Genomic DNA, 26,616 nt, shown 5'->3' on the forward strand with positions numbered 1-26,616 from the left:
GCTTCCCATGGCACGAGATGATGTGTGCATTCTTTAATGCAGGATGTTTCAGTGCAGCTTTTACATGGGAACCTTATCTGAATTGCAGTCCTGTTCATCTGTAGGTCTTAATTACTGTTGCATCAAGGACAGAGGTTTATGGATCTCTTTATTGTGGCATCATGCTTAGCTGGAAGTTTTCAGACTTCTTGAAGAGAAATAGACAGCTGTTAGAGTAGTTTGGATTTTCTTTGACAGAAATCAAATGTACTAAAAGCAAAAGAATTGCATAAATTCTGCTGCTTGTTTGGGTGGTGAAAATACAGATACTTGCTGCAGATATGAGTTGGCTGTTAAACTTGCAGTCTGATTGTGAGTTCATTGCATGCATCCTGTGTAGTTTTCCCTCCTTGGTGCTTAGGTTTTTCTCTTCTTTAAAACACTACATTTAACAAGTGATATCCAAGACTGACTGCATAGGGTTGGAAAATTACTGCCCATGCTGAAGTATATGTGCAGAAAAGCACATTGCCTTTACTATTAATATAACTTTTCCCATATTCTTGACATACAATGGATTATTTCCTTTTAAATAAACAGGCAGAAACCAGTCAAACAAATACAGGAAGTTTTAGACTATGAAGGAGATGTGGGGAGAGCTATAATTGAATGGAAACCTCATGAGTGGGCCAGGACTTCGTGCTTGTGCCAGATGAGTTCTGTGCTCTGATTTCTGGTTGCTTCTGCTGCCCCGAGGGTGGGGACAGAAGCTTTGAGTAATTAAAACCCATCTGAAAAGGCTAGTAGGGATAGTGTTTCTAAGCTGTAATTTCATGGGATTGTCTCTGCAGCTTTCACAGTACACCTTAATGGGTAGATTTTTTTTTTTCTCGTTCAGTTGTCTCAGCACAGGGTAGCAATAGGAGCTTCTAGAATCTCAGCTGAGAATATAACTGCACTGGCAGCCAGCAGGTGAGCTCCTTGTTGAGTGCTGGCACGTCACTTGTGTACACTTCCAATGGACGAGGTGTTTGTAACCAGCCCACCTTCTTGTTCTGGTGCCCATATTGCTGGGGAGGTGGTAACAGTGGAGACGGATGCATCTTCTGATGATGATCCCTGATTGTTTTTTGCCTTGAGAAACACTGCAGATATGATTTAATAACAGTTTTGTTATGAGAAGGATGTGAATGTACTGGATCAGGATGCATGACTGTAGCAACAGGGCTGAATTCAAGTCTCAAAGTGAAGAACACACCTCAAAATCTGATCCAGTATTTCAAGCTTTTGCTGAATCTTAATTCAGAACTTGAATCAATAAAAAGCAGCTTTGAGAACACTACAGTACTGATATAAAGACCCATTTAAAGGTTCAGGACTGCTATTTATTTCCTATGATTAGAATGAAGAAGCAACTTGCCTGGCATCTACTGATCATCCTCTCAGACTCAACAGAGTTCTGGTATTGTTTTGGTAAGGTGCTGATATTATCACAGCAATGGAGATGCTTGAGAATTATAGTTTATATTCTAGCCATGAAAGTTAGAATATTGAAGTGATGCTTCCTTAGGGTATATTTAAGGAGAACAGTAAGTAAATGAACAGGCTGGTTTGTTGCACCTGGAGCGGGATGAGTTGCATCAGTGGGAGCCAAGTGAAAGTACCTTGGAATTTTGGAATGAAAGTGGAAATACTATGTTTTTTAGAGAAGAAAATCAGCTTTTATAGCTAAAAATACTGACTGTGCTACTGGCAGGTATAGCACTGCTCAGGATCCTTTTGGACAATTGTGTTGAAAGTTATCTTTAATGATAGAAGGATGTAATTATAGTCAAGCCTGGTGTAAGAAGAGGATTGCATGAGAAACTTGTTGGGCATTGCTGTAGCCTCTTTGTTTATGAATAACTGAGTTTGGCATGGAAGAACTGGGAAGAGAATTTTCATAGGTGCAGGGGTGGCAGTTTAAGAAACAATAGAAGTTGTTTCTTTGTTTGGGAAATAGCAGGTGAAATAAGGGGGTAATTTTAATGCTTCTCTCTGTTGGTTGTATTTATGTTATCAGCTACTTTGGCTAAACAGTTAACACCTGAGTTAATCAAAGGATTAAGAATCATGTTTATGTCTTGGAGGCAGCTGTGATATCTCACTGGTTAGTGCCTTCCTACTCTTGAATTAACAAATAGAATTACAGTGTATGTGAAGACGTGTTACTTTGGGTCTAGCAGTTGAGGAGTAATTTTGTCCTGATTATCAGAAATACTGGACAGACAAAAGTCATGAGGACTTCAACTTCAGCCATTTGCTACAGCCTGTGTTGCAGAAATGCAAAGTCACAGCCTGCAGCAGTAATTGAGCACCTGGTGGGAAGGCAGAGCCAACCCAGGGAGCTCAGGTGTATGCAATGTATCTGAGTGACCAGAAGGGCTGGAGCCAGGATCCACCCTTTCCCAGACCTCATTTAAGGGTTAGCAGAGGATGTGAGGGGATCTTGCTGGAGATCCTTGTCTGCCTGAGGCCTTAAGGTAAGCAACCTTTTTTTCCTCCCCTCTATTTCTGTATCTACAGCTTCTGTGTTTGGGTTTATCATCACTTGTTGCAGCCTAGGACTTTGCCACCCTGCTATTATTACTGTGCTTTCTATTGCATTATAGTGTTACAGCCTGATAGAAATATTTTTCTAAGACTGATGCAGGTGGTGTTAAGGGAGGGAGGTTTCGTTGCTCTGGTAGAGTGGGGTATTCCTGATGAAGCAGAGTGCAGTGGGAATATCAGTTGGAGATGCTGCTCTGGCTCCTAAAGGGAAGTGCTTTGTTATGGGTTTTGTGAACTTTGGTGATCCTCGGGATTGCTCTGTGGGTTTTCTCCTCTTTATCTGCTCTGTGTTACAGATAGGAGCTGGGTTCTGGATCCCAGACCACAGACTAGGGTGGAATTCCATATTTTCATTAGCAGTCAAACGCAGAAACTAATTTTGAATTATATACTGTAATGTGAAAGACCCTTAATGCAAATTCAAATTAAACCCGTGCTTAATCAAACTGGAGGGATGTTATAGTGCTGAAAAACCTTGGCTGCAACGAGACTGTTAAGCAGAATTACTGTGGAAGGTGTAAGAGGTGAACATCTTTATGTGCAAGTCGTCAAGCCAGTGCTGGCTGCTACATTTGTGGCACCTGGTTTAGGAGGCAAAATTTGCTGCTGTTTCGAATCCTCTGCATCTGAACCTTAGAAAAGCAATCTGAATGGTATGTTGCTGTTTCCTCATGGTGCTCAGTGTAATTTAGGGGCTGTACCCTTTGGAGGTGCATAGGGCTGATGAGGCACACGCTGCTGCACAGTCACAGGAGCACGCCTGCAAAATGAGGCTCCTCCATACAGGACATTAACTCATAAATCATGCTAATGTTCTCACTGATAAATCTTCCGCTATGGAAACCTTTTGATGCTCATCTGTTATTAATGACAAAAAGGACTCATTTCTGTTGGCTAACAACGGTCTTCCAGTTTTATTTATTTAGCAGTTGGAGAATGGAAACTTGTGTGTCTTGTTCCTGTGTCTTTATTTGAGCAGCTCCAGGGTTCACAGTGTAATATTCTCTAGAAGTCTTGTTGTTTTCTGTTGTTTTTTAACTAATAAACTTTAAATGTTGTTACTTAAATACAAATTCGTAGGCATTACCATGGAGGTGAAGTTCGGGTGCCACCACATCAAAATGGCTCTGATGATTTCTTTACGTAAAGAAGCCGAGAAAGACAGAAGGCAGTTTTATTGGAGTTTATTACATTTCTGCTCTAAGTTGCCACTTGTTTCTGATTCTGAGAGCGTCAGCGAGGCTGTTGTGCCTTCAGCAGATCCATAGAGGTAGGGCAAGCTGTGTGTCCAGCTGCCAGCAGTAAGTGATACCCAAGTGTTGGGTAACTTCAGTGGGTAGCATCTAAAGTCTGCTTTGAGTTAGTGTAAAGGTACATAAATGTCTGAACAAAGGATGCTGTTCTCTACTTCCATACAGTGACCTTCATGTTTGAAGCTCCCCACCCAATTGCATATGTATGTGGATTTCTTGTGCAGGTTTATAATAATAAAACTTATAATATTGCTGCCCGGTGCATCTGATAAACAAGGCAGAACATAGTAGTGATTACTCAAGGTTTTCATCTACAAAGCTTACTTCAAGTTGGTTTTAACACAGAGGATTATTTATAGTGTTCTGTTACATGCTGCATCCTGTGTTTTGTTATAATGAAAAAGCTGTCCTCATATAACTAAGTTGTTATATTCACAGAATGCATAGTATGAGGTTCAGTGCATCTAGTTTAGGGCTGTCACACAAATAAAAATGAAGAATGTATGCTGCTTTTTTCAAATATGTGAACTAGTGTGTTGGTTTTTCTTTCCACTAATACTTCTGCACTGAGGTGCTGCTCCCCAAAAGTTACCCATTTGCACTCCTTGAGTAAAGAGATGGAGCAAGGAAGAGCTTGGTTCCAAAGGTGGATTTCTCTGCATCAGCAAACATTTGTGTCATTGTAATTGGTGTGAGAGCTGCCTGTTGGTCCCTGGGAAAAGATGGAAATGTTTTAAAGTACTTTAAGTAAAAGAAGCGGAACTGAATAACTTGAAGAGCAGGTTCAAATGTGGAGTAAGAACTGCTCGTCTCCATTTTTCTACAAGGCAGCTTGGTCATAGGTTGGGGTTGGGTAGACTTCACAGAGCCTTGGGTCAGGCTGTGCACTTGTGCAGTTATTGGTGAAAATAAGCTTGTGCTGTTGTCTCTGGAGGTATAAAGCAAATTGCAGGTTAGGCCTGTGAACGAGGTGATGTTAAAACTCAAGAAACCTTGCTGGCCTTCCAGAATGTAAGCAGGATGGTTTATTGTCAAGTTGGCTTCTAGTTTCTCTTCAGAGTAGAGGTCCTTTTTGTCTGTTTGCATTGTTCTTTCCTTCACAGAAGGCTGGGTTGGAGGAGCCCATCTGGTTCCTGCCCTCACCAGGTCAATGTGCCCATTGTGATGTGATCCTGACGTGGAGTTTGGTGTTGGGTGACTGCAATGAACATGTCCTTTCTTAACAGTCTCGCAAATCCAACTGGAGCAGCTCCTGATTCAGGCTGCAAAGCCATAATGGGTTCAATGTGAGTGTTTTTGGTGTTGCCTTGAACAATACTGGAAAAATACATGATATGTTTCCAACTCTATCCTATCAGTAACTGTAGAACCAGCCTGGTGACAGTGGGGCTTTTATGAAGGTCTCTGCTCTTTTAACTTCCTTGTTTTTCAAGGACTGATGGAGTTAATGGCTTTTTGGGTGGATCATTCTAAGTTAGCTAATGGTGTAGTCAAAAAAAGCTTGAAATATTCCATTTTCATGGTTCTTTTTCATTTCCAAATTGCTTTTGAAAGCTGTGCAGCATATCTTGAGATGAATGCTCTTTGGTGACAACATGCCCAGTGACAGTTGTTTGGTTTTATCAACAGATGACTTCCAAAGAGGGATCATCACAGTGCCAGGTGAAGCACGCGGTTCTGCTCAGCCCTGTGGGAAAACTGGAGATATCTGGGTGCGAAAAAGGAATACACGAAGTAAAACTGCCCAAACTGAGTGTGCTGCCAAATGGGTAGGTCCATGATCTATTGATCCTGTGTTTGAGTGAGCAGTAAACAGATTGCCCGGAGGATCTAAGGCAGGCTGCATGAGCTTGTCTTCAACAGCCATGTTGATAGTACAGTGCTTTTCCCTGAGAGACCAAAGCAGCCTCCAGCACCGTCAAGGAGTGGCACTTTCAGTATGTGTTTTTCCTCTGTATCTTCAATATTAGATAAGAAACCAAGCTGAGACAAGTGTTCTTAAAGTGTATTGTGAAGAAATGTCCTTCTGCCTGATTTTGGACGTGCATGTGAATCTGTCACTGAGGAGTAACGCTTCCATGTCTGTTCTATAGGCCTGTATCTAGGATGTGTGTGCTTAGATGGGCAGAACTAAGGTTGAATGGTTAGTCATGGAAACTGCTGAAGAGAGATCTGGTTTGGTTTTCATGTTTATGATGTCTCCTGAAGTTCACAACACACCATATCTGTGGCGGTGGAGGTAATGCCTCAAATACAAGACTGATGGAGGAGGTGTTGGCACCTTTTATGGTTGAACAGATGTGCTTTTCAGTCTAACATATTGTTCTGTTTGGATTCTTTTTGTCTGTGTTTTTTTTCCCTTGTTTGTTTGTGTGTGGGGGGGGGGGGTATCTGACTTCTTAGACAGACCACAGAAGTCTTGCTTAGGGATGTTCCTTTCCTGGTGTGGGTCTGCTATGCCAAAGTCATATATTTTGCAGATATCAAAGTTCTTTGCCAAGTCCTCTGCCTAAACTGAAGTCAGTGGTACAGCATACTGAGGTTTCTTTCTTCAGCTCTTTGCTGGTAATGAAGCCACATTTGCTGTGGTGTTTTTGGTAATGAGCTGCAGCCTTTGTGGTGTTTTTTTTTCCTGATAGGACTCAAACAGGTTTTATTTCCTTTACTTCACATTGTCCTCCCTGCTCTGCTTTCCACTTTAACTTTTCCTTTGATTTGTAGTGTTTCTCCTTTTTCTGTTTTTCTGTTTTATTACCCTTGTAGCTCTTTAAGTGTGCGTAGCATTAATCACAAATACAAAGCATAACGTGAGTTCTGGCTGAAATATGTTTTTTCCTCTAATTCTAATACCCTCAAGCCTCTGGATTTGACAGTTTTGCCAACTGCAGTGATATGGAAATCAGTACTTGAGTTTCCTTCATATGCTGATTGCAGTATTGGATTTCTGCTGATGAGGAATGGAAGTAAAATGGTATTTAGGACAGAGTTGAAACTCGCCTTTGCTACAGGACAGCTTCTGGCTGAAGAACAACTAAAGCCACTGACAGCTCTTCAGCTTTGAGAAGAGAACGTGTCAGAGAGCAGGTGGTAGGATAGCAAGAGGAAGCTCTATGTGCTCAAATATGGTGAATATAAGAAATGTTGTGGTTTAATATGTCGGTGGAAATAAAGGAAATGCATGAAAACAAAAGCGGTTGTGAAGTTACAGGTTATAACAGATATAGTCTTCAAGTGAGCTGCTGCACTATTGGATGAATGTAATTCAAGGCTATTGGTTGGTGAAGGCCATGAAGGTGACTGGGGTGGTGGTGTTGTGCTGGGTGAGAAGAGCAAAGGTCTGTTGTTGTGGCTCTTACCCTTAATGCTGAGGCTTTTAATGTTTCACATAATGACTTGCTGTCCTTTATGCTGAACAGTGTTTTTAGGGACAGGCACACTTTTTTTCCAGGAAAATACATGTCTGTGCCCAGAACGTTCACTGCTTCCTTTACTCATCCCTACACAAATGAAAGATGCTCCTACTTGCAGGCTGTGTCACAGCTGTCCCTAAGCAAGCCTAGCTGTACGGCAGGGCTGTCCTGTACAAGGTGAGCTTCTGCTTTCCTTGTTGGCAGGGTTTGCTGCCTGCTGATGTCATACAGTTGGGTTGGCTGGGGGAAGGATCTGCTGATTCTGCTCTTTGGGCAGCAGTTGGGGAATGTCGATTCTTCTAATTCATGTTTTTGCCTGGTGGTGTTTCAGCCAGACTTGTATGTGATTGGCTGTTGTAGTTTTCTGGCCTCCCAGCAATGATGAGGCACTAGTAGCATCTTGATAGCACTTAACCTATCAGGTTGTGGGGATTTGTGTGTGACAGTTGCTGTATTGCTGAGGGAGTATTGCTAAAGAGTGATCCAGTAGTTAACAGCAAGCAGAATATCCTTACCATTACTTCAGAAACTTCAATCTGAAACATGGACAGGAGGTGGGACTTCCTTTTGTCTTAACCAGCAATAAAGTTCTAAACATTTTAAAGCCCTCTGTAAATGTTTGTGCTGAAGTATAACATTTAATCTCTTCTACTCATCGCTAGTGAATAGCTGTTAAATCTGCCCTCATTATTTTTGACAGAATAAAATAAAAAGAAAACAGCAGCCCAGTGTTTCTGCTAACTGGCTAATAAACACTATGGTAAGAAGATTGGGTAAGGGAAAAAAAAAACCATAAGAAACATAAAAATTGATTTTAATGGACCCCTGTCAAAGAGAAACATAATGAGCTCGAGTCGAGTAATAAATATTGGTATTCAGCACCACGGTGCCCGAGACTTCTTGTGTAGAATTGCATGTAACAATCAATATAGATTTTGGAAGTTTTTTTTTAACAACAAAAATAAGTAAACCTTTGAAATATATAAATACTTCAGAGCTGCAGTGAGTCAGACAGCCCTGCTGGTTATGGGGAAATCGGATAGCAGTGCTTAATGGCATCATCACAGTGTGCGGATCTCGCTCTGTTTTACAGCTTGTAAAATGCTGTGCAATTAATCACCTGAGATTACAACCTGTTCTGTGATGGCTCTCCTTAAAACTTAAGAACACAGACTATAACGTAGACTAAAAGGAGAAGCAACAAAGTAAAAATTCAGTTTTCGGTGAGCTTGAAAGAAATTGATCTATTAATGAGATGAAACTAATTGTCATAACCTGAGGTTATTCTGCCCCTCGTGAAACTGGTGGGGTTTAAAAGTCAGCACACGTAACTGCACAGTGAGCTCTGTTTGGGCAGGAAGGGTTGTTAGTTGAGCTGTATGTATAGAGAACAGGTGAAAAACCCTCTATTACAACAAAAATTAATTTTGGCTAAATCTGATTTGTCCAATGCAGGCTAAAAGCATTTAGATATCTTGTATACGTGCTTTTAATACTGTATCAACCATTGTATACATTGAGAAGAAAAAGAATTCAAGTGTTACTTTTTAGCAAAAGTGATACTGGGTACTTACTGCTTAATACATAGTGTCTGCCTGCTCCTTCCCATCAGAAACCTTGTTGCTTTTCTCCCTCTTCCATTACCCTGAGCAGCTTCTGCAGTTCAGGACTGGGTTCCTTGCCCCCCCATCTCTCCTACAGTGTTCCCACCCTGGGATGGCTGTTCTGCAGTCTCTCACTGCTGAGCTGGAGGGTTATATTGTCAGCTCTGTGCTCAGGGTGTCACACACGTGCCTTCTGTGAGCAGGGTTGGAGTGTGATGCTATTTCTGTGTGCTAAGTATGTGCAGCAGAACAGACTCTGGAAAGATGGGGATGTTGACTTAGAACTGTTCCCTGCTTGACATCATAACAGCTCACTGTGTTGCAATAGTAGGAGTCCTTTCAGGAGTTCCCATCTTCTAGGTGGAGGTGGCACTGCTCGCTGGCTCAGCTGCTGTGCTGGCACTGCAAGGAGCTGCTCTCATTCTTGGAGCTGAGGATGGGCAGGTTGGCTTAAATTGATGTAGCTTCAGTAGTCCATGTGTGCATTTCCCAGTGTTGGATGCATACCCTGGGCTTTGTGCTATTTCAGAACAGGGATTCTTTGGGAAGCATTGTGCTCCTGTCTGCCCTCCATTCTTCTTGCAGGTTAGTTGCCATTTATTTGTTGATAGTGTTTCGTTTCCCTGCATCGTACTGACAGCAGTCAGAAACAGATTGCTGGAGGAAGGAAGGAGGAGCTTGTTTGCCCATGCTTATGTTATTAATCTGCCTGAACCTTTCAGGGGTGAATCTGCAGTTCAGGAAGTTAGCCCATGTTTCTGTCTCTCTGCCAGACTAACACTATCAGAAACTCTCCAGATTCTGTCTAAACAGGTTTCCAGCCATTACAGATTCAAAGAAAATCTCAAGTGTGTCAAAAATGCGGCTAATGCAGCGGTGTATGGGAGTCTGATAAGAGCCTAGAACAATAACTTGGAGAGGTGTGAACCACTCCGCTCATCTCCGAGGTATTTAATCATGGCCAGTGATGATGGTTTAAATGTCAACTTTGCTAACTGTTTCATTCCTCATACTGTAAAATTTACTGTGAGTGATATCTCACTTTGATGCCACAAGTGGGAGGCATTTGGGAGAGTGCCACTCCAGCTTTTCCAACAAGCATGAACCAAAGCTAAGAAACTTGCTGGAATTCTCAGGGTTGTGCTCAAGTCCAGTGGAAGGAGGTCGGCCTGCAACTACATACATAGCTGTTATAAACAGATTGCTCCTGTGCCATGGACACCTGAAGTTAAGCAATGTAACTGAGCAGAGGGTTAATGACATTAACATGGAAGAGTTGTTGTTAATCCTTAAAATGGTTGTGTGGTGGTGGAGATTTTGTCATTGTAGTGAGGTGAAGTGAACAATTGGGAGATAAAGGAAAAAGGAATAATGAATGGTTTTATGAGAGTTTCTCAATGTAAAGCAAGGGCTAAAAGGTCTGCTGTACCTCTTTGTACCTGAAGGCAGTGGTTGCATCAGCTCTATTTTATCCTTCGTGTCATTTCTTCAGAAGTTTTCCTTTATCTGAATGAAACCACCAGGATCCTTTTATGCTGCTGTTGGTTGTGTTTGCAGCCAGTCTTGTTCACATAAAGCTGTTTTGCTTGTTAGATCAGAAGGCCAAGACCACAGTCCACATGGATTCATCCTGTGATCCACATGTGGTTTTTTTAGGCCTTGTGAGTAATAACATTAGGAAAAAGAATAGAGAACAACCTCACCATCACTCCAATGCCTGGAAAATTATATCTTTGGTTGGCTTTCTCAACAGCAAGTACTGTTGTGTTTGTCCTCTGTAAGGTCGGAGTCCTGCTCCCATAGGGGCAGATGTTAGAGCTCTGACTGTGGATGCGTCCAGCTGTGTTGCTTTCCTGCCAGCTAAAACAGAGCACTTACCATTGTAAATACCATAATCATCCAAGCTGACGGCATTTATCAATGATCAAAGTATGCTTTGCATGGCACTTTCCTTTTTTTATAGTTTAATGTATTTAATTACTGTTTACAGTGACTGGAAAATGGTTCATTAGATGGATCTTTTGTAGGCGTTAATATAAACAGATTAGGCTTGAGATACAGCCTGCATTCGATGAGAGTCTGAATGTAGCGAGTCCTTTGGTTGGGCTGAGTGGGAGGCTTAGACTTCTCCATGTGTTCTGCTGCTGTGGTGCTTTGTTCTCAGGAGCTTCAGAGTTCTGCTTGGTGACTGGACTGAGCATTGATCTTCTGGAGCAGGCCTTGCTGCTTGTATTTCTGTTGGACCATTCAGAGCTGAGTAGCGTGTGATGTTATTGAAAGACCAAGAGGCAGACGGTCCTCCAGCCCTCTTTCTGATGGGACCCAGATTATTACTACTAGAGCTCCTTTTCTTGTGTCTTCACCCAGAAAATCACCTTCCTCTTGCTATCTGCTGGGAGCAGGTGAAGTGTTTAGGAAGCTTTTTTTCCCTCCAAACCAGCTTATTCATGCTGCTGGGGCCACAGATGACAAGCAGATAAGCTTGTAGCTAGCAGAGCAGCATTTGGTTTGTGCCAAAGAGGGCTTCCAAGTAAATGCAGGCCGGACAGTGTGCTGTCAGATTGGCATGTAGGTGCCCCAAGTATGGCTGCAGCCTCCATGTGTTGTGGTGCTGGCACATTGGTTGTAAAGCTGGTGGAAACAGGGTTGTTTTCAGAATAGCTGAGTACAGGGGTAGCTGTAATCTGAGGATTCCTGTCTGTGTTTTGTCACTCTTAGTTTGGAAAGCCAAACCAGCCCAGTCCAACATGGTAGGCGAGATCAAGGTTTTTGGGTGCTTAGTTCCATTGGGAGTGAAGGGAATGCTCGCTGTGCGAGTCAGCACAGCAATGCACCCTGCTCTGTGTTGGACTACTCTTCAGTCTTTCTCTTGCATTTTAACCCTTCCCCCTCCTGGCAATGTTGATGTATGTATACATGGATACATAAACTGAGATGCATTTTGGGAGTCTCTCTACAGTGGTCACCATAAGGGGAAAGTCAGTCTTATACTGCATGACTTTCTGCCTCCCATCCTTTTATTTCTGAGCATTCTGTAACTCATGGCACTGAGCTGTCACAGATCTCATGAAGTTTTCTGCCACTTGACTTAAGCATCTGCATGCTGTGTTTCTAGGTAATAGGAAGAGGGTGCTTGTTACTTCCTTCAGATTACTGTGCATTAGCAGAAGGTGGTGTATTTAAAGGGGGGTTGTGGGGGGAGAGGGTGGGGGGGGGAGGAATATTACTTTCTCTAGTAGAAGTGTCTACAAATATCTAGGCATCAATCTTTATTTCAGCAGATTCAATGGACGTGGCAGGAAGAGTTATTATATAGCATAGTCTTCCTTTTATTAAAAATAAACTGGGCTAGGTTTTTTCCACAGTTTCTTGTGGAGGTGCTGCAGATTGTTTACGCTGCATCAAGGTAAGAAAACTTCTTATTGGAAATGGTGTTTCAAGAACTTAAACGAAATAAGGTCTGAAAGCACCTAGGAGGTTCGGAGTTTGTCAAGGCCTTACAGGTGGTGGTACAGCTCAGGAGCTCAGTTTTGGGTCATTGCTGAGGTGCTTTGCAGGGTAAGCTGAATGGGCAGCTGTGGGGGGAGGTTGGGGGGGAGCTTTATTCTACAAAATTGGAAAAAGAAAATAAATTTCACTTAAACTGAAGTGAATCTTGAGGAACTCCACTGTAATCAGTGCCGTACTTTAGGTGTGTTATTTTTCCTGACGGCACTGCTGTGTTTCTATTCATCTGTCAGAGGTGGTGTTACAAGGTTTAGATTGAAGATTTGCAAGGAATGCTTCTCACTTGTGTTGCTTCCCCCATAAGTGCAGCTGGAGCAGCCTTCAGATCCATGTTACAGTGAAACTACATTTCTACTGTGCAATTACTCATGCTAATAATCTAGTGTTTTAAGATCTGTAGTGTTAACGTGGTGCTGCATCTAAGTGTTAACTGATCTGTATCCGGAGAAGCTCTGCTGCTCTCCCTATGTGTATAAAACTGGAGGGCTGGCCGGGAGTCTGGAGCAGGAAATGTTATAACCCAGAGATCACGTTTTACAACGATGATATTTTAAAATGGCAAAAATAACAACAACTGTATTAGATCGTATAACTTGTGCAGACACCCACTTGAAAATACCGCAAATATGATGGGTTTATTTCTAAGAAGATATAGAGCTGGAGTAGTTATGGAAAATAATTTCACCAGAGGAGTGTGAGAATCTGTCTATGCAGCCCTGTGGCTTCAAGGCATTTCTTAGAAAGGAAGTCTCTTCCTGACACTGTGCCCCATCCTATCCACAGATATTAGGCCTAATGTAAATTTACAGACTCCTTCGGTAACTCAGAATATGAGGGGAACCTTTCCACTTGGGTGCCAGAAGTAGATTAATGCAGTGGAGCGTTTTTCCATTGCAAATGCTTGCTATAAGGATGGGAAAATGGTATATAATGGTATGGATTATGTTTCTAATATAGATCAGAATTAGTGGGTATTCCTAAATATAGCAAGTCTTCATCCTGCTTTTTCTTCCCAGGCTCCTCTAGCCCTCCAAAAATATCTAGATAAGGAAACAGGCGCTGCTGAGGATGCTGTTATGCCAGAGCTGGTTTAGAAATAGTGGGGTGTAAGCAGCAATGCTTGTGTAACAGGAACCCTTCTTGCAGCCCACTTCTGCACTGGGCTCACCTTTGTGGTTACAGGGATTGCAGTTAAATGGCAAATGATGTTCACTGGGAAAGGAAGGGTTAAGTTCTAAATTCTTATCCTGTAGCTGTAAATGCCATTTTTTCTTTCTTCACAAATGTAACCTTTTAACATTTATTTTTAGCTTTTGCATTAATATATGTAAAAATATTAAAAGCTCTTGTATATTACATTAAAAACTTATGTCAGCTGCCCTGCTTTTTCCTATTTATTAAAACTTTTCAAGCAGTGAAAACATTTTACTTGTTAATGAGGGGAAGAAGGAAAATTAATGACATAGAGCTTGGATCTTCCAAGATGTCTCCTTTTAACCATGCAAAACCAGCTCTTTTTCCTACACTATGTAGTTTAATTTCTGCGTTAGGGTTCAGTAAGCAAATGCAAATAGATTTAATGATTTGCATCAGTAGATCACTTCTCAGTTTAATATCCTCTGATATTTTGGTCAAGGACTTTTTCTTTGGAAGGCTAGTGCCATTCTACAGAGTAAAAATATTAATAATGGGAGCATTGTTATGTTCAACTAAAGCAAGGCAAATGTATAACTTATTCAAAAGCAGCATCTCGTATTATCTTCTCCCCAAGATCATGCAGTGGAAAAGGTTATCCAGAAAGAGACACTTTAATTGTGAATTGCTGATCGTATTAAACATTTAATAGTGGTTTCTGTATCTCATTCTGCATCAGAATTCAAACACTCGGATACGAAGTGCTGCCAGCAGCAAGAAGTGCCTCAGCCCTGGTGTGGGTGCCATGGAGCTCTGGTGTGGGTGCCATGGAGCTCTGGTGTGGGTGTTGTGGAGTAGCAACCTGGGCTTAGAAGGCTTGATTTGGTTGAGAAGTTTCTATTGGACTTAGAAGTATGTGAAGGTGGTTCAGTGTGTAGGAGGAAATCCTGTACCTAGGGAGTGGTGCAGCCCTGGGGTCCAGAGCTGTGGTGCCCATCCATGGAGGCACCTCCCATGACTGGGGGATTATAGGGCTTGGGGAGCCCTTCCAACCAGCCATGCTGAGGTTCTGAGAAGTGATATGTGCTCACAGATGCCTCTTTGCTTATTAGAATGAGTGCTTGTTGGTGATGAAACCTTTCTGTGATTGCTTCTAAACTTCTGACCAAACCTATTGGGTCATAAACAACAAATATGGACTATTTGAAGGACACATCAGCTTGCACAAGTTCCAGGCAAGAAGTAGTAAAGCAATGAGGTGACTTTAAAGTGAGTTTGTACCTTATGTTATCAAATGTCTGTTTCCCCTCATCTCTGTTGATGTGTTGCAGCCTTACCTTTGTCACTGCACATATAAGTAGGTTTTGCTTGTGTTCTGACTAAAGTGTGCTTGTGCAGTGACCATCCTGCTTCTGTCAGTGCTTTGTTCTGATTACGTACTCCTTTTGTTTGTATTTGTTTGCTGGATGCTATAGTGCAGATGTGTGTAGCACTGCTACTGGTTTAGTGCATGCACACACACATCTTATCCTGGAGATGCTGGGCAGACCTGGCTTGGTTTCAGCTTGGCTCTCATGGGTAAGAAGAGCACCTAGCATTTGCTATTTGAGGCACAAATGGCGAACCTCTCCACGTCATGGAGTTTTATGGAGTCAAAATAACTCATGGAGTCATGGTTTTTACCAAATTCGTTGTACTGTGTTGCTGGACAGTTAGATGTACTTCTTATATGAGAACTGCAGTAGAAAATAGCCTCCCTTTCAGTTGTTTAGGACTTTCTTAGTACAGTCTGGGAAATTAGTTAATTTTTCAGGTTCTGTTCTTCAGTCCCATGCAGTGCAAAGGTGCAGGATGGGATCATGGTTAAGCTGCTGTACAGACAATTCCCCAAAGATAAAGTGCTGCTTCGTGTTGATGTGACACTGAAATGCTCCTTACATCTACATTAACAAGTAACGGCAGGCTGTTTAGTTTTGCCTTTCCCTGATCTTGTGGCGCTGGAGTTGATCATATGGAGCCATGAGAGTCTGCTTCAATGAGATAAATACTTTTACTGTCCTTTGTGTTTCAATGAGAAATGTCTGAACTTTTAATCTTAAAAGTGAAGTCAGTGCTGTGTAGTAGTTGAGAAGAATGAGTCTTCTGGAGAGTCTGGCTGTTGGTTTCACAGGTGGGTCAGTCTGTGGTAGCACAAAAACCATTCTTGTAGGAGTGTGAGTGGCCAATAGATATTAATTTAAAATGCAATATGGAAATAAATCAAGTTTTTGTTAACTGTAGTATTAGACCTGGAGCTCCTATGGTACACCGTACTGTAACAGATTGAGAGAGAAACTACAACCATACTGATCAGAACAGACCTTTTGGAAAGCTTCTTGTGATGGCCAAGTGCCCCTGGCAGCCTGGTTAGGGGGAAGGAGAATGGGGAATACTTCTGCCTTGCTTTCTAAGACCTGTTGGGTTCACTGAGAAGACTTGGGAAGAGTTCTTCATGTATAACTACAGTATGGAACAGTTGGTCATAAACATAAATCAGCTTATATTAAGGTAATTGGAAATGTACTACCTCAGTAATTTGAAATTAGCCGTTTTTCACAGCTCGTGAATGTTCTTCACCTCTGAAAATAGTTTGTTCTAATTTTAAACACTGACACGAACACCTGAATATAGAAAATATCTCCTACTTAAACATCAGGCACTGGCCTGATCTCCATGTCATACCCTTTCCCTCTGCCCTGCACAGCCCGCACTTAATTCTCTCAGTTGTGGTTGAATTCTTAGGGACAGTCTGATTTCCATCTGCTCATGGTGGCAGGTAAAATGACACGAGGGATGTGTTGTCTTCTGTGGGCTTCTATTTGTTGCTTGCTTTTGCAGGTTTTTTGGCTTGCTCCTCTGCTAAAGCAGCTTTCCATTTTACTTGGCTGCAGCACTAGCTGCCATTGGTGTTGGTCATGGTTGGGATCACTTATCAACTCCTGCAGGTCAAGAGTTCTCTGCGTGCTGCGTAATATTGCTTGTGACTCTGAGCTTGTCCAGATGCTCTTCATTTATGTAGATATCCTCTGGGCTTTAAGATTTATGCTTCAGTGTGAAACAGAGGATATCCTCAGAGTTGGGATAGCATGTCTCGTTTCCTGTCTGTTCTGGGAAATACTTTTCTTAGTTCTCTTTTGTAGAACTTATAGCAATAACAAATGCAGGCAACAAAAGACTACAGGACCAAAAATACAGTCACGGTGTGCATGACTTCTAGTGCATGCAGGTAACTTGAAAATGAACAAAATTTGCAGGAATTAATGATAAAGCAAAGAAATGCCAAATAGTCCAAAACGACCCTGGTATAATGAAGCTGAAGGAGAACAACCTTCTTGATAACACTTTCTACCTGCTCATAGGGCTGATAAATGTTCACGTCTTCTGTGAGTCAGGCTTTTAATCTTCCCTGCGATGTGGATCTGGAATCTTGACTCCTTCTGTGTGTGTGCTTCAGTCTGCAAAGTGAAACAAGAAGCGGTGTTCTCTGCACTGTCCCTTGTAGACCAGCTTATTAGAGGGTAAAAGTGCTGTTGTTATTGTTGTGGGATTGTTTGTGTTTCTAGGTGGCAGACAAGGACTGCTTCAGGTTGTCTTCAGCATTTGGGTTGCTGAAGGTATTTCAGAATTATGTTATTATTATGACAAGCTTTTAGCGTGGATATCACCTTAATCCTTACTTTTATTGAAATATTTAATAAAACTACGCGAATGAGCTCATATTTACTAATATATTAAACAGCGGCCTTGCTGAAATAATGGAACACCAGCAATTGTGACTCTTCTGTGTATTAAACTTTTTGCTTTGTCTCATTTCACATTATAGCTTTGTCTTTACTCAGTACTTTTCTTTCAGGTCTCTTTGTTATCGAAAGTCTTCAGTTTTCAGGAAGATGAGAAGTTATCAAAATGTTTCATGTTAAAAATAGTGCTGTTTAGACATGCTGATTTTTCATCCCCAATAGGAAGGATGTAACTAGTGGCACTTTGCCACAATCACATGACAGGTGATGAGCTAGGAGGATTCTCTTATTTTCAGAGTACATAAGATGGCCCAGTATTTCAGTGTGCCTCTCCACACTGTGAATATCATTCCTTTCTCATGTAACTTATGAAAATTCAGCCTTGACCGAGATGTAAAACCTTTTTTCTTGTGCAGGGAAGTGCTCCCTGTCCTTTCCCAATTCGATGGTGTTCCTGAAAACTAAAAGAGCAAGGAGATTTTTCTGGTGGAGGAGTAAAATTGATTCCAGGAAAATGAGTCCTTTTAGTTTTCTGTGGTTCTATTTCTTAAGCCATGTCTGTGATACTGGATGGATGGAACCGTCAATTCATTAGGTTGCGTTTTTGCTGCAGAGGAACTGGGTATCACTGTAGGTCTGAGGTCTCCTGTTATGGAACAGCTAAGTTACAGCCCATTTGACCCTAGGAAAAATACTGAGCTCTTAGGAGAGTTTGACATTCATTCCGGTGTCCTCTAGCTTTGTTCTGGAAAACCTCATTTTGGGTAAAATCCTCACGGCCTCTTTGATTTGCAAGGGTTGAAACAGTGCAAATGCCACTATGTTTGCAAGATATAATATTTAGCCATAATGCAGATGCCTTATCTCATAATGAGTGAGAATGGACTTCACATGAATGTGAATGCACGCGTAGAGAAAAATTAAGCCGCCGTTAGCTTGTATTATTGCACTTTACAACAGAATGGCTGCCAGTTGTGTGATGTCTCAAGTGTTTGACAGCGGATACAGTGCTGCTGGAGCATGTATTTTCATCTTCGTTTGCCAGTAAAAAGTTTCATGTCTTTATCATCTAAAACATCTTCAAGGGTAGAAAGGCCTCTGTAGCCTGTAACTTTTGGATGTCAATGTGGAAAAACACAATGAAAAGGAGTTGATGTGAGTGTTGTGATTTATAAGGCCAACACATAGGTATGTTAGTGAACATCTTTACCAAAGCTTTAATTACTTAAACATCATCTATTTCTTAATGTTCTCTTCTTCCTATAATTAAACACAGCCCAGGATATTTTGCTCGAGCTGTTTGTATAGAAGTGCATGTTCTTAACTCCTTGATGCCACTGCTTCTTACCAGCAGCCTGCAGGGAGCTGGCACTGCTGTGCAGGGCAGGCCGGCTGTGTCCAGCAGCAGTAACCTCATCCCCCTGGGAGCGGTGCTGGGGATGTCACACTGTGCTGCCTGGCATCTGGGGCTTCACTCAGCTTCAATTTTTCGCTGTTTTAAGGTGGTAGTAAATTAGCAGCTAATGTAACGTTGCCCAGTTGTTCCCTTCCCCTGGAAGACTGCGAACAGCTGGTTGGGTTTTAAATACCTCAGAGAAATAAGGGCCCTTTGTTCAGCTCAGTACGGTGGTTCCCAAAATACTCTTTTCCTCGCAGCATCACTGACTTCACAGATCTCCATGGTGGCAAATTACAGGGCTGTTCCTCTCCAGTTGGAAGTCATGGCCTTTAGTCAATGGGATGCATGACAGCAACCTGCACCAGGCCCTTCTGGTGTCCTTTGTGATGGTCACAGGCTGATGCGAGTGTGTGTGCACCATGTGTCATCTGCACCATCTTGAAAGTTTCCAATGGTGCACCATTGAAAATACCTTGATGTACAGTAGGCATCCACTGTTTCATTGGTATAAGTGAACTTTGCGAGTCTTCCTCTATATGTACAGCATTGTACTTGAAAGAACGTTGAATATTGACCTAATTTGTCTTTTAAAAGGACACAGAGTTTTACTAGAATACTTATGCTATTGAACGAGACAAATGCAGGTGCTATTCCTTTGGTAGTCTGCGTAGAAGGTTGATGTGCCATAAGATTTACTGTGCATCACCTTGGCCATCATTCCCATAAGTATTAATTTTAACTCCACTAATAAGAAACTGAACAAAAGTGGAATTATGAGTTCAGTAGTATTCTATGAAAGGTCAGTTGTTAAAAAGGCAGAGCCTGACATTCTGTGAAAAAGGTGCCTTCATTAATCATCCTGATAGGATAGCGTAGGATATTCTTGACCAATACCCGCAGACCTCGCACTGTAATGGTTCAGGAAGCAGTGCTTAATTCTCTGTATGAAAACAAGGATTATTTGAATGAATGCACGGTGACCATTTTTGGTGCTGTAATGTTGCTATTTCTCAATGCAAAGCACAGGAAAAAATAGTGTTGGGTTTTTAAAGACATTCTGTCATTATTTTAGAACTTTGTTCATCTATGGAAGCTGATATCGTTACAGGAATTGTACTTTAAAATACATCCTATAAGAGTATATGTGGAATAATCACACGCTCCAGTATTTGATCTATAAAGCACTTATTTTCTTATTCTGTTGTTTAAATGTGTAGCTTTGTTTCACATTCATTCATCTCTCTAAATCTTGAACAATTACTCTCATATGAAACGAACGCGTTTTAATTGCAGCCTGTAATGTTTTCTGGTGTGAAATCATTGCGGTGTTTGTGTTTTGTCTTTGTCCATCGCAGTGATAGTGATCTTAAAGGTAATACAGATTATATAAATTATTAAATGCAGGCCTGGTGGAACGTGAATGGGTGGAACATCTTTATTGTGACTGTTCCTGACAGATGATGTCCACCATGATGCCCATTAATGTGCCGTGTTGTAAGATCCGACGGCCATTACGGAATCCCCTTTGTTACTGGTGTCAGGTCTAATTCAGGACAGCAAATCTCAGCCTGGGTTCAGCCCGCGTTCCCCATCTGATGGAAGGTGCTATTTGGAAGTGAGGGATCTCACCTGATTAATCCTCGCGAAGTTATTAACTTGTGCAGCATGTATTGTAAAATGCAAAGTCTGCAGTAGTCTTTTCCCTCTTTAATGTCATAATTTTACATAATGGCTGTTTGTGCTACATTGACTGGGTCCATGGATTGCTTAACATAAGTGATTACATTTTCCTATGATTATCAACTCCCTCCATTAGAAATACTGTATGAAAAGTTGGAAATGATTTGTTGTTAAGCTTTCTACTTCATTAGCTACGATATACACTTTACCAGAGTCATTGTCTAAGAGTTAGTAATATTTGTAATGAGCTGTATAATATGGGCCCTTTTACTAAATTTAAAAACAGATGGTATCTGTTAACAGCAGTTTATCATGCAAATTGAACCCTAGAAGAAATTCCTTTCAGTGGTTGCGTTGCTGTAGGCCAAATGATGGTGTCTTGTTGTTGTTTTTGATGTAGTGGCAAAAGGCAATAATTGCTGTTTGTTGGGTGCTTGGGACAGAACTGTTCTCCCCAGAATTCACGATTCCAACTTCATTTCTCTGTTTAAATACTGAGTTTTTCTTTTATGCCTTTAACACTTGCTTTGATTTTTGAGAATCCATCCTTGTTGTGCTTCGTTCCAGGTTTTGTAGAAACATGTTTAAGTTTTCTTCCATTTAAGTTCTGAAGCGGCTCTAAATGAGGGTTTCCCTTCAGTCAGGACTTGGGCGTATCGATCTGAACAGCAGAAAAGATCAGAGAATGCAATAGATGCTTTTTTTTTTCTCCTAACCTGAAAAACTCGAGCAAAATTTGAGCACGTTGTGTGTGCACTCATGAGATCTCAGTAATCCTCTCACGGTGTATTTGCTGCCAGCCCTGAAGAGGGAAGGCCTTCAGGCTGCAGCACAGCCCTTATTTCTAGGACCATTTGCACAGTGCAGATGCTGGTGCTCTCCTGTCACAGCACTGCACTTTCTAGGTGATCACTGATAGACCAGAATTACACTTGAGGTCCTCTCTGTGTTCTGCATGTGACATCCTGCTATAACAATCCTGTTTTCCTCCACTGAGTGCTGGGTGCTTGTCATCGAATAGCACAGAGCTCCATGCAGCTGTAAGGGTGTTTGACTGAGAACTTGTTACCTACGTGGTAAAATTAATGCTTGTTGAAGTATAGCTCAGCCCTTGTAACAAATAAAGGCCGTATTGCTTGTGGTACTCTGAAGTTCTCTTTAATTTTGTGCCCCTCTGAGCCTTAGTGCCATTCTGGGGCTTTCTGAGCCTGGTGGTTAGTCATGTTCCCACCATCCCCCTGTAAAATGCTTGTCTCCTTATGGAGTCTTCCCCTTGATAACACTGTTATTACTCCAGAAATAACGTCTTGTATCATCACAGCACTGAGTTTATTCATTTTGGTAGTCAGCAGACAAACAAGAGAGCAAATGTTTGGTGAGATCCATTTTGTGGGCACAAGTTGAGCATGTGGAGCTGAGTGGGAGCAAAAACCCCAACCAGGTCCCTTGGACTGAGGTTGTGTTGTGCAGTCCTGATGCAGTGTTAAAGAACTTACTTGGCATTGGCTGATTCTGCCCTTTAATAAGGACTGTCATACGATTTCATTTCTAGCAGCAAAAATAAATCCCTAAAACATTTTATTCCAGTGGTTCTGCACAGTTCTGTTTAGGGACTGAGGCAAGACCATTCAAGTGGAGCCAGCTGTGACATGGTGGCATGGGGACAGCTCTCAGGGGCCAGGAGGCTGGATCAGCCTGCAGGAAGGGCTGTCCTGGATGGAAAGTGCCTGTGGAGTGGTGGGGTTTGTGCCATGAGGAAAGCAGTGGAGCCATTCTGCCTCATGGCCCAGCTTAGTCCCATAGGGTGGGGAAAATAGAGGTACCTCTTCACTGTGTGTTGTGGGAAAGCTCTATGGAGATGTGGTAGAACCTTTCAGTGTCTAAAGGGGGGTTATAAGAAAGAAGGGGATGGACCCTTTTATCAGGTTCTGTTATCTGAACTTTGTTTTGGATTAATTCAAGGCTAGTTATGGCTAGAGCTCATTACTCTAGGATTATTCCGTAACTTATGTTTTAATTTATGGGCCTAATTAATTTTCTACATGGCAGGTGTTCCTGCTGACCTCTGGTCTCTAAAGAAACGTCTGATTTTAAGCAGGTGGTGGAAGACCCTCAGCTCAGCCATTAGGATGGTTTGCTCCGGTCAATTAATAGTGCATTTTGTGTTTGCTTGGCCTCTTGGAATGTCCCTCCTGTTCCTTCATCCACCTTCACCTGTGATTTGTCCAACTCTTGTCATTGTGCTCAGCTGGTGGCATCACGTCCCTGTTTTCACCCCTCCTCCTGCTGCAAGAGATCAGGAAGTGAAGCGCTTTATTCCTGTCATCCAAGAAACAGAAGGATTTAGGAGTTACCAGGAGGGGATGTTGCTTCTAAACCAGTGGTCATGGAACAGAATTGTTCGTTTGGGTGGGGACAGTTTCCCAACCGATTAGAGCAGTCCCTGCCTCTTGTTGTCTCTGAAGGCGTTTTGTGTAGTACTTTAGTGTGGTGTTTTCCATTTGTGGAAATGAAAATGGAGGTTGGTGTTGTGGTAGGTGCAGTGGGGCCTCCTGTTCCCCCTCAAAACTGAGGAGTGTCTCTGATACAAAACCGGGGGGGCTCTGAACTCCCTCATCTGAAGCTGAGAAAACAGGCAACCCTATTCAGTGAATAAAAATGGGAAATGCATTGGAGTCTAGATACAGTATCTTTGTAGTAATAAAAGCAGTAGTACAGATTTACTGGTGAAGGAGTTTTAACTGTAATACTGTGGAATAGTAGGTTATTTTGTGTTCAAGAGCTACATTTATCACAAAAATGATGATATACAAATCACTTCCATATCACAAAATGTTCTTGGTCAAAATTGGCTTGAGGCAAGTGATATCTTCGAGTAAACAGTATATGAAGACCATATCTTAAAATGATAGATCACCTAATTTTGTTCTGACAGAGGTTTTTGCTGCAACAAACATCTGTCACTGAAATACCAATTCAGAGATATGGAAGCCAAATTGTGGAGGTTTTCTAGTATTTGTCACTCCTAACTTAAGAATGCTACTGTTAGTTTTCTAGATATTTGAAGATAGTAGGCAGCTTGCAGTTTAAGCACCCTAACGTGTGTAGTTAAGCATTTTAAGAGACATAAGCATCTCTGAATGCAGATTAGCAGATTCTGAAGTGCTCCGCATTGATTCCGCGCTGTAAATGCAAAGCTGATTTGCTGCTGATACTGCATACAAATGGAATGAAAACATAGTGAAAACATAGATGTTGTGGCAGAGGAGAGGGTAAGATGTTGGATGAACTGAACGTGCCGTTATTAACCCCACTGCAGGGCAATGGGCATAAAGTTACATGTAGGGTTAGAACTGAAACAGAAGTCATGGAGCTTTTGGTGCGTGGTTGGCAGTAGCCATTTAATTTGAGTGTCTTCCTTTACACACTTACCTCAGCTTAAAGAAAACCTTTCCAATATGAAAAATGCAAATATGATATTCTTTGTTGCTTTATTTTTTATTTTTTTTTTTCCATTCCTTTTTAAATGGTGCTGTGCTATAGTCAAAATGTGTAAGGGTCTGAGAGAGTTTTCATTGCTTGTCATGTGTTCTGTAATGCAGATTTCTCAAAGTCCATTTAAATTTCTCTGGTTAAAGGTAATGTGGGGAATAGTGACCCTGTTCAATCTAGACAATATATATGTAGTAATGAACATGTGAGAAGCAGGACTGGAGTTGTGCCTTCAGTACTCATAATTGCCTAAAGCTTTCTGCTGCATTATTTTAGAACCAGATTTCAAGAGTCTGTGCTTTTGGTTTTGGGGACCAAGTTGGGAAATGCATTGGGAAAGCCCCAGGAGTAACCAACCACTGGGTGAGCTGTAGCTGGAGCAGAGCTTACTGCGATTTGCTGCCACTGACTGGGACTGGAGGTGTCAGATGGAGTGCCAGTCATTATTCACATTAAATCCTAGAGTCTTAGAATGGCCTGGAAGGGAACTCAAGGTTCTTGAAGCTCCAACCCCCCTGCTAGAGGCAGGGCCACCAACCTCCACATTTCATACCAGCCCAAGGCCCCATCCAACCTGGCCTTGGACACCTCCAGGGATGGATGGGGCATCCACAGCCTCTCTGGGCAGCTGTTCCAGCACCTCACCATTCTCATAGTAAAGAACTTCCCCCTGATCTCTGACCTGGATCTTCTCTCCTTCAACTTAAAACCATTTCCCCTCATCCTACTATTATCTACCATTTCAAAGAGTTGAGTTCCCCCCTGTTAGTAGGCTCCCCTTAGGTATTGGAAGCGTAATCTGAAGTATAATTGGAGGTCGGTTTTTGTGATAAAGGAGTTAAAAGGAGAATTTGCCTTCAACAGTAAAAATACATATTTGTTTATTCTGTCAAACATAACGAGAAATCAACAAAGAACCACAGAATCACAGAATGGTCTGTGTTGCAAAGGCCCACAATGCTCATCCAGTTCCAGCCCCCAGCTGTGTGCAGGGTCACCAACCAGCAGCCCAGGCTGCCCAGAGCCACATCCAGCCTGGCCTTGAATGCCTGCAGGGATGGGGCATCCACAGCCTTCTTGGGCAGCCTGTTCCAGTGTGAAATGTAGTTTCTTCTGCGTAGCTTTGATTCACCCCTTAATCTGCCCTTGTTAAAGTCAAGATCTCATCTTGGCACTTGTTGGATTTGGACCCCGAACTGACAAACTGCGTAAAGGAAAAGCTGACACAAATATTGAGGGGAAAATAATGTGGTTGAATGTGAGGAGGAACGAATCTGGATGTATGAGGTTGCACCTCTGCTGTTGGGTGCCCACTGTCAGCACAGCAGCTGTGCAGGATGAGGGAGCTGCTGGGGCAGCAGCCTGGCTCTGCTCAGCACACGAGTGTGCAGGAGCACAGCGATGCTGCGGTTGCTGGGCAGTGCCTGGTGAGGGATGCACAGCACATTGCTACACAAACCCTGGCTTTGTGGGAAGGGAAGAACGGGTTAAAGAATTCATAAAAAATGAAGGATCCTAATATTAAAGTGGGGGAAAATGCGGGTGAATGACATATTTTTTACACACCTCAACTGTCAACATTTCTAATCAAATCATCCAGCCTTCTTGCTTCTTAAATGATACAAGCAATATTTCCTGTAATAAACACCCCTAAGTCTAATGAGAGGCCCTAAGGCAACTTCAAATGTATGAATTCATTATAATTGAACAACATAATCTGCAGGGCAAAGATGCCTGCTACCCAGTCTTTTAACTTTGCACGGCTTGGGTGTTCTATGAAAAATGTTATACATTTTGTTTACAATGTATTGCCGCTATTTGAAGCATTGTATGTTCCTGTAGTACATAAGATGGGGACGCGTAATGGAGGAAAAATCAAGGAGGCAATCTTTCATTTTGTTCTTGTATGAAAAATTCAAAAGAGTGAAAACTCACCCAGAGAAATTTTGCAAGCGTATTATTTTCCGATGTTTCGATCAATTTGTCTGTCAACCATGCTGAGAGGTGGAAGGGGCCAGCAAAAGCAATTTAGCTTGTGAGGTCCAAACCAGAAATGTTTTAGGAAACCTTGTCACATGTTATTTTTTTATATTAGAACCGCTGTGGTTTTTATTTGCCGGTCGTATTATGAAGAGAAATTGGTATCAATCATCTAAATCACCTATGAATATCTGATATAACTATTACTTTTGTGCATATAAATAAGGAGAAAATATTTAAATGAAGCTTTTAAAGCGTAAGGAAAACCTTTGGGTAAGACAACAGGCTCCCCACTCAGCTTTTCCCATTTAAAAAATACACTGTGCATTTTAATTGATTGTACCCAAGTGACATCATACTGAATCATCTTGCATACGAACATATTGACCTCTCTGTGGCTTTAATTAAGCTATGATTGCTTTATGATAAGTTTGCCGTGGATTGATAGGTGTGCCAGCTGATGTTTAAACTGGACGCGCTCTGTGTGTGTGTAGCTGGGTAAGGCAGCGAGTGCAGGAGAGAGATTAATCCCTCTCATCTGGGGGGTGTATTTGTTAGCACGATAAATACGGCTCCTGTCACTGGTGGGCTGTTGTGTGTGCAGTTGGAAATGGGAAGAAAGGGAGCAGAGTCCTGGTTGGTTCCTGCAGTTTCAGAGAGTGGGGTGGGGAAAGTTTGTATAATGAAATTTCAATGCAAGTTTTCCTTTTAATGAAGCAGATTGGTGCAGAAAATCCAGGGCGCTTCTGTAGTAAAATTCATCATTATCTGTAGAATTAAATACAAACCAGAACTGTTGCCTTACAT

The 26,616-nt window shown here is 41.9% G+C and overlaps 1 protein-coding gene across 1 annotated transcript in view; it reads left to right on the forward strand.

Annotated features, from left to right (window-relative positions):
* MGMT (O-6-methylguanine-DNA methyltransferase) overlaps positions 1–26,616 on the forward strand; it is a 124,704-nt gene that overhangs the window by 13,024 nt on the left and 85,064 nt on the right. The window contains exon 3 of the mRNA XM_015867618.2: positions 5,454–5,593. Coding sequence (XP_015723104.1) covers positions 5,454–5,593 — 140 coding nt within the window. The remainder of the gene's footprint in view (positions 1–5,453; positions 5,594–26,616) is intronic.

This window comes from Coturnix japonica, chromosome 6, assembly GCF_001577835.2.
Source record: "Coturnix japonica isolate 7356 chromosome 6, Coturnix japonica 2.1, whole genome shotgun sequence".
In the NCBI taxonomy this organism is placed as follows: Eukaryota; Metazoa; Chordata; class Aves; order Galliformes; family Phasianidae; genus Coturnix; species Coturnix japonica.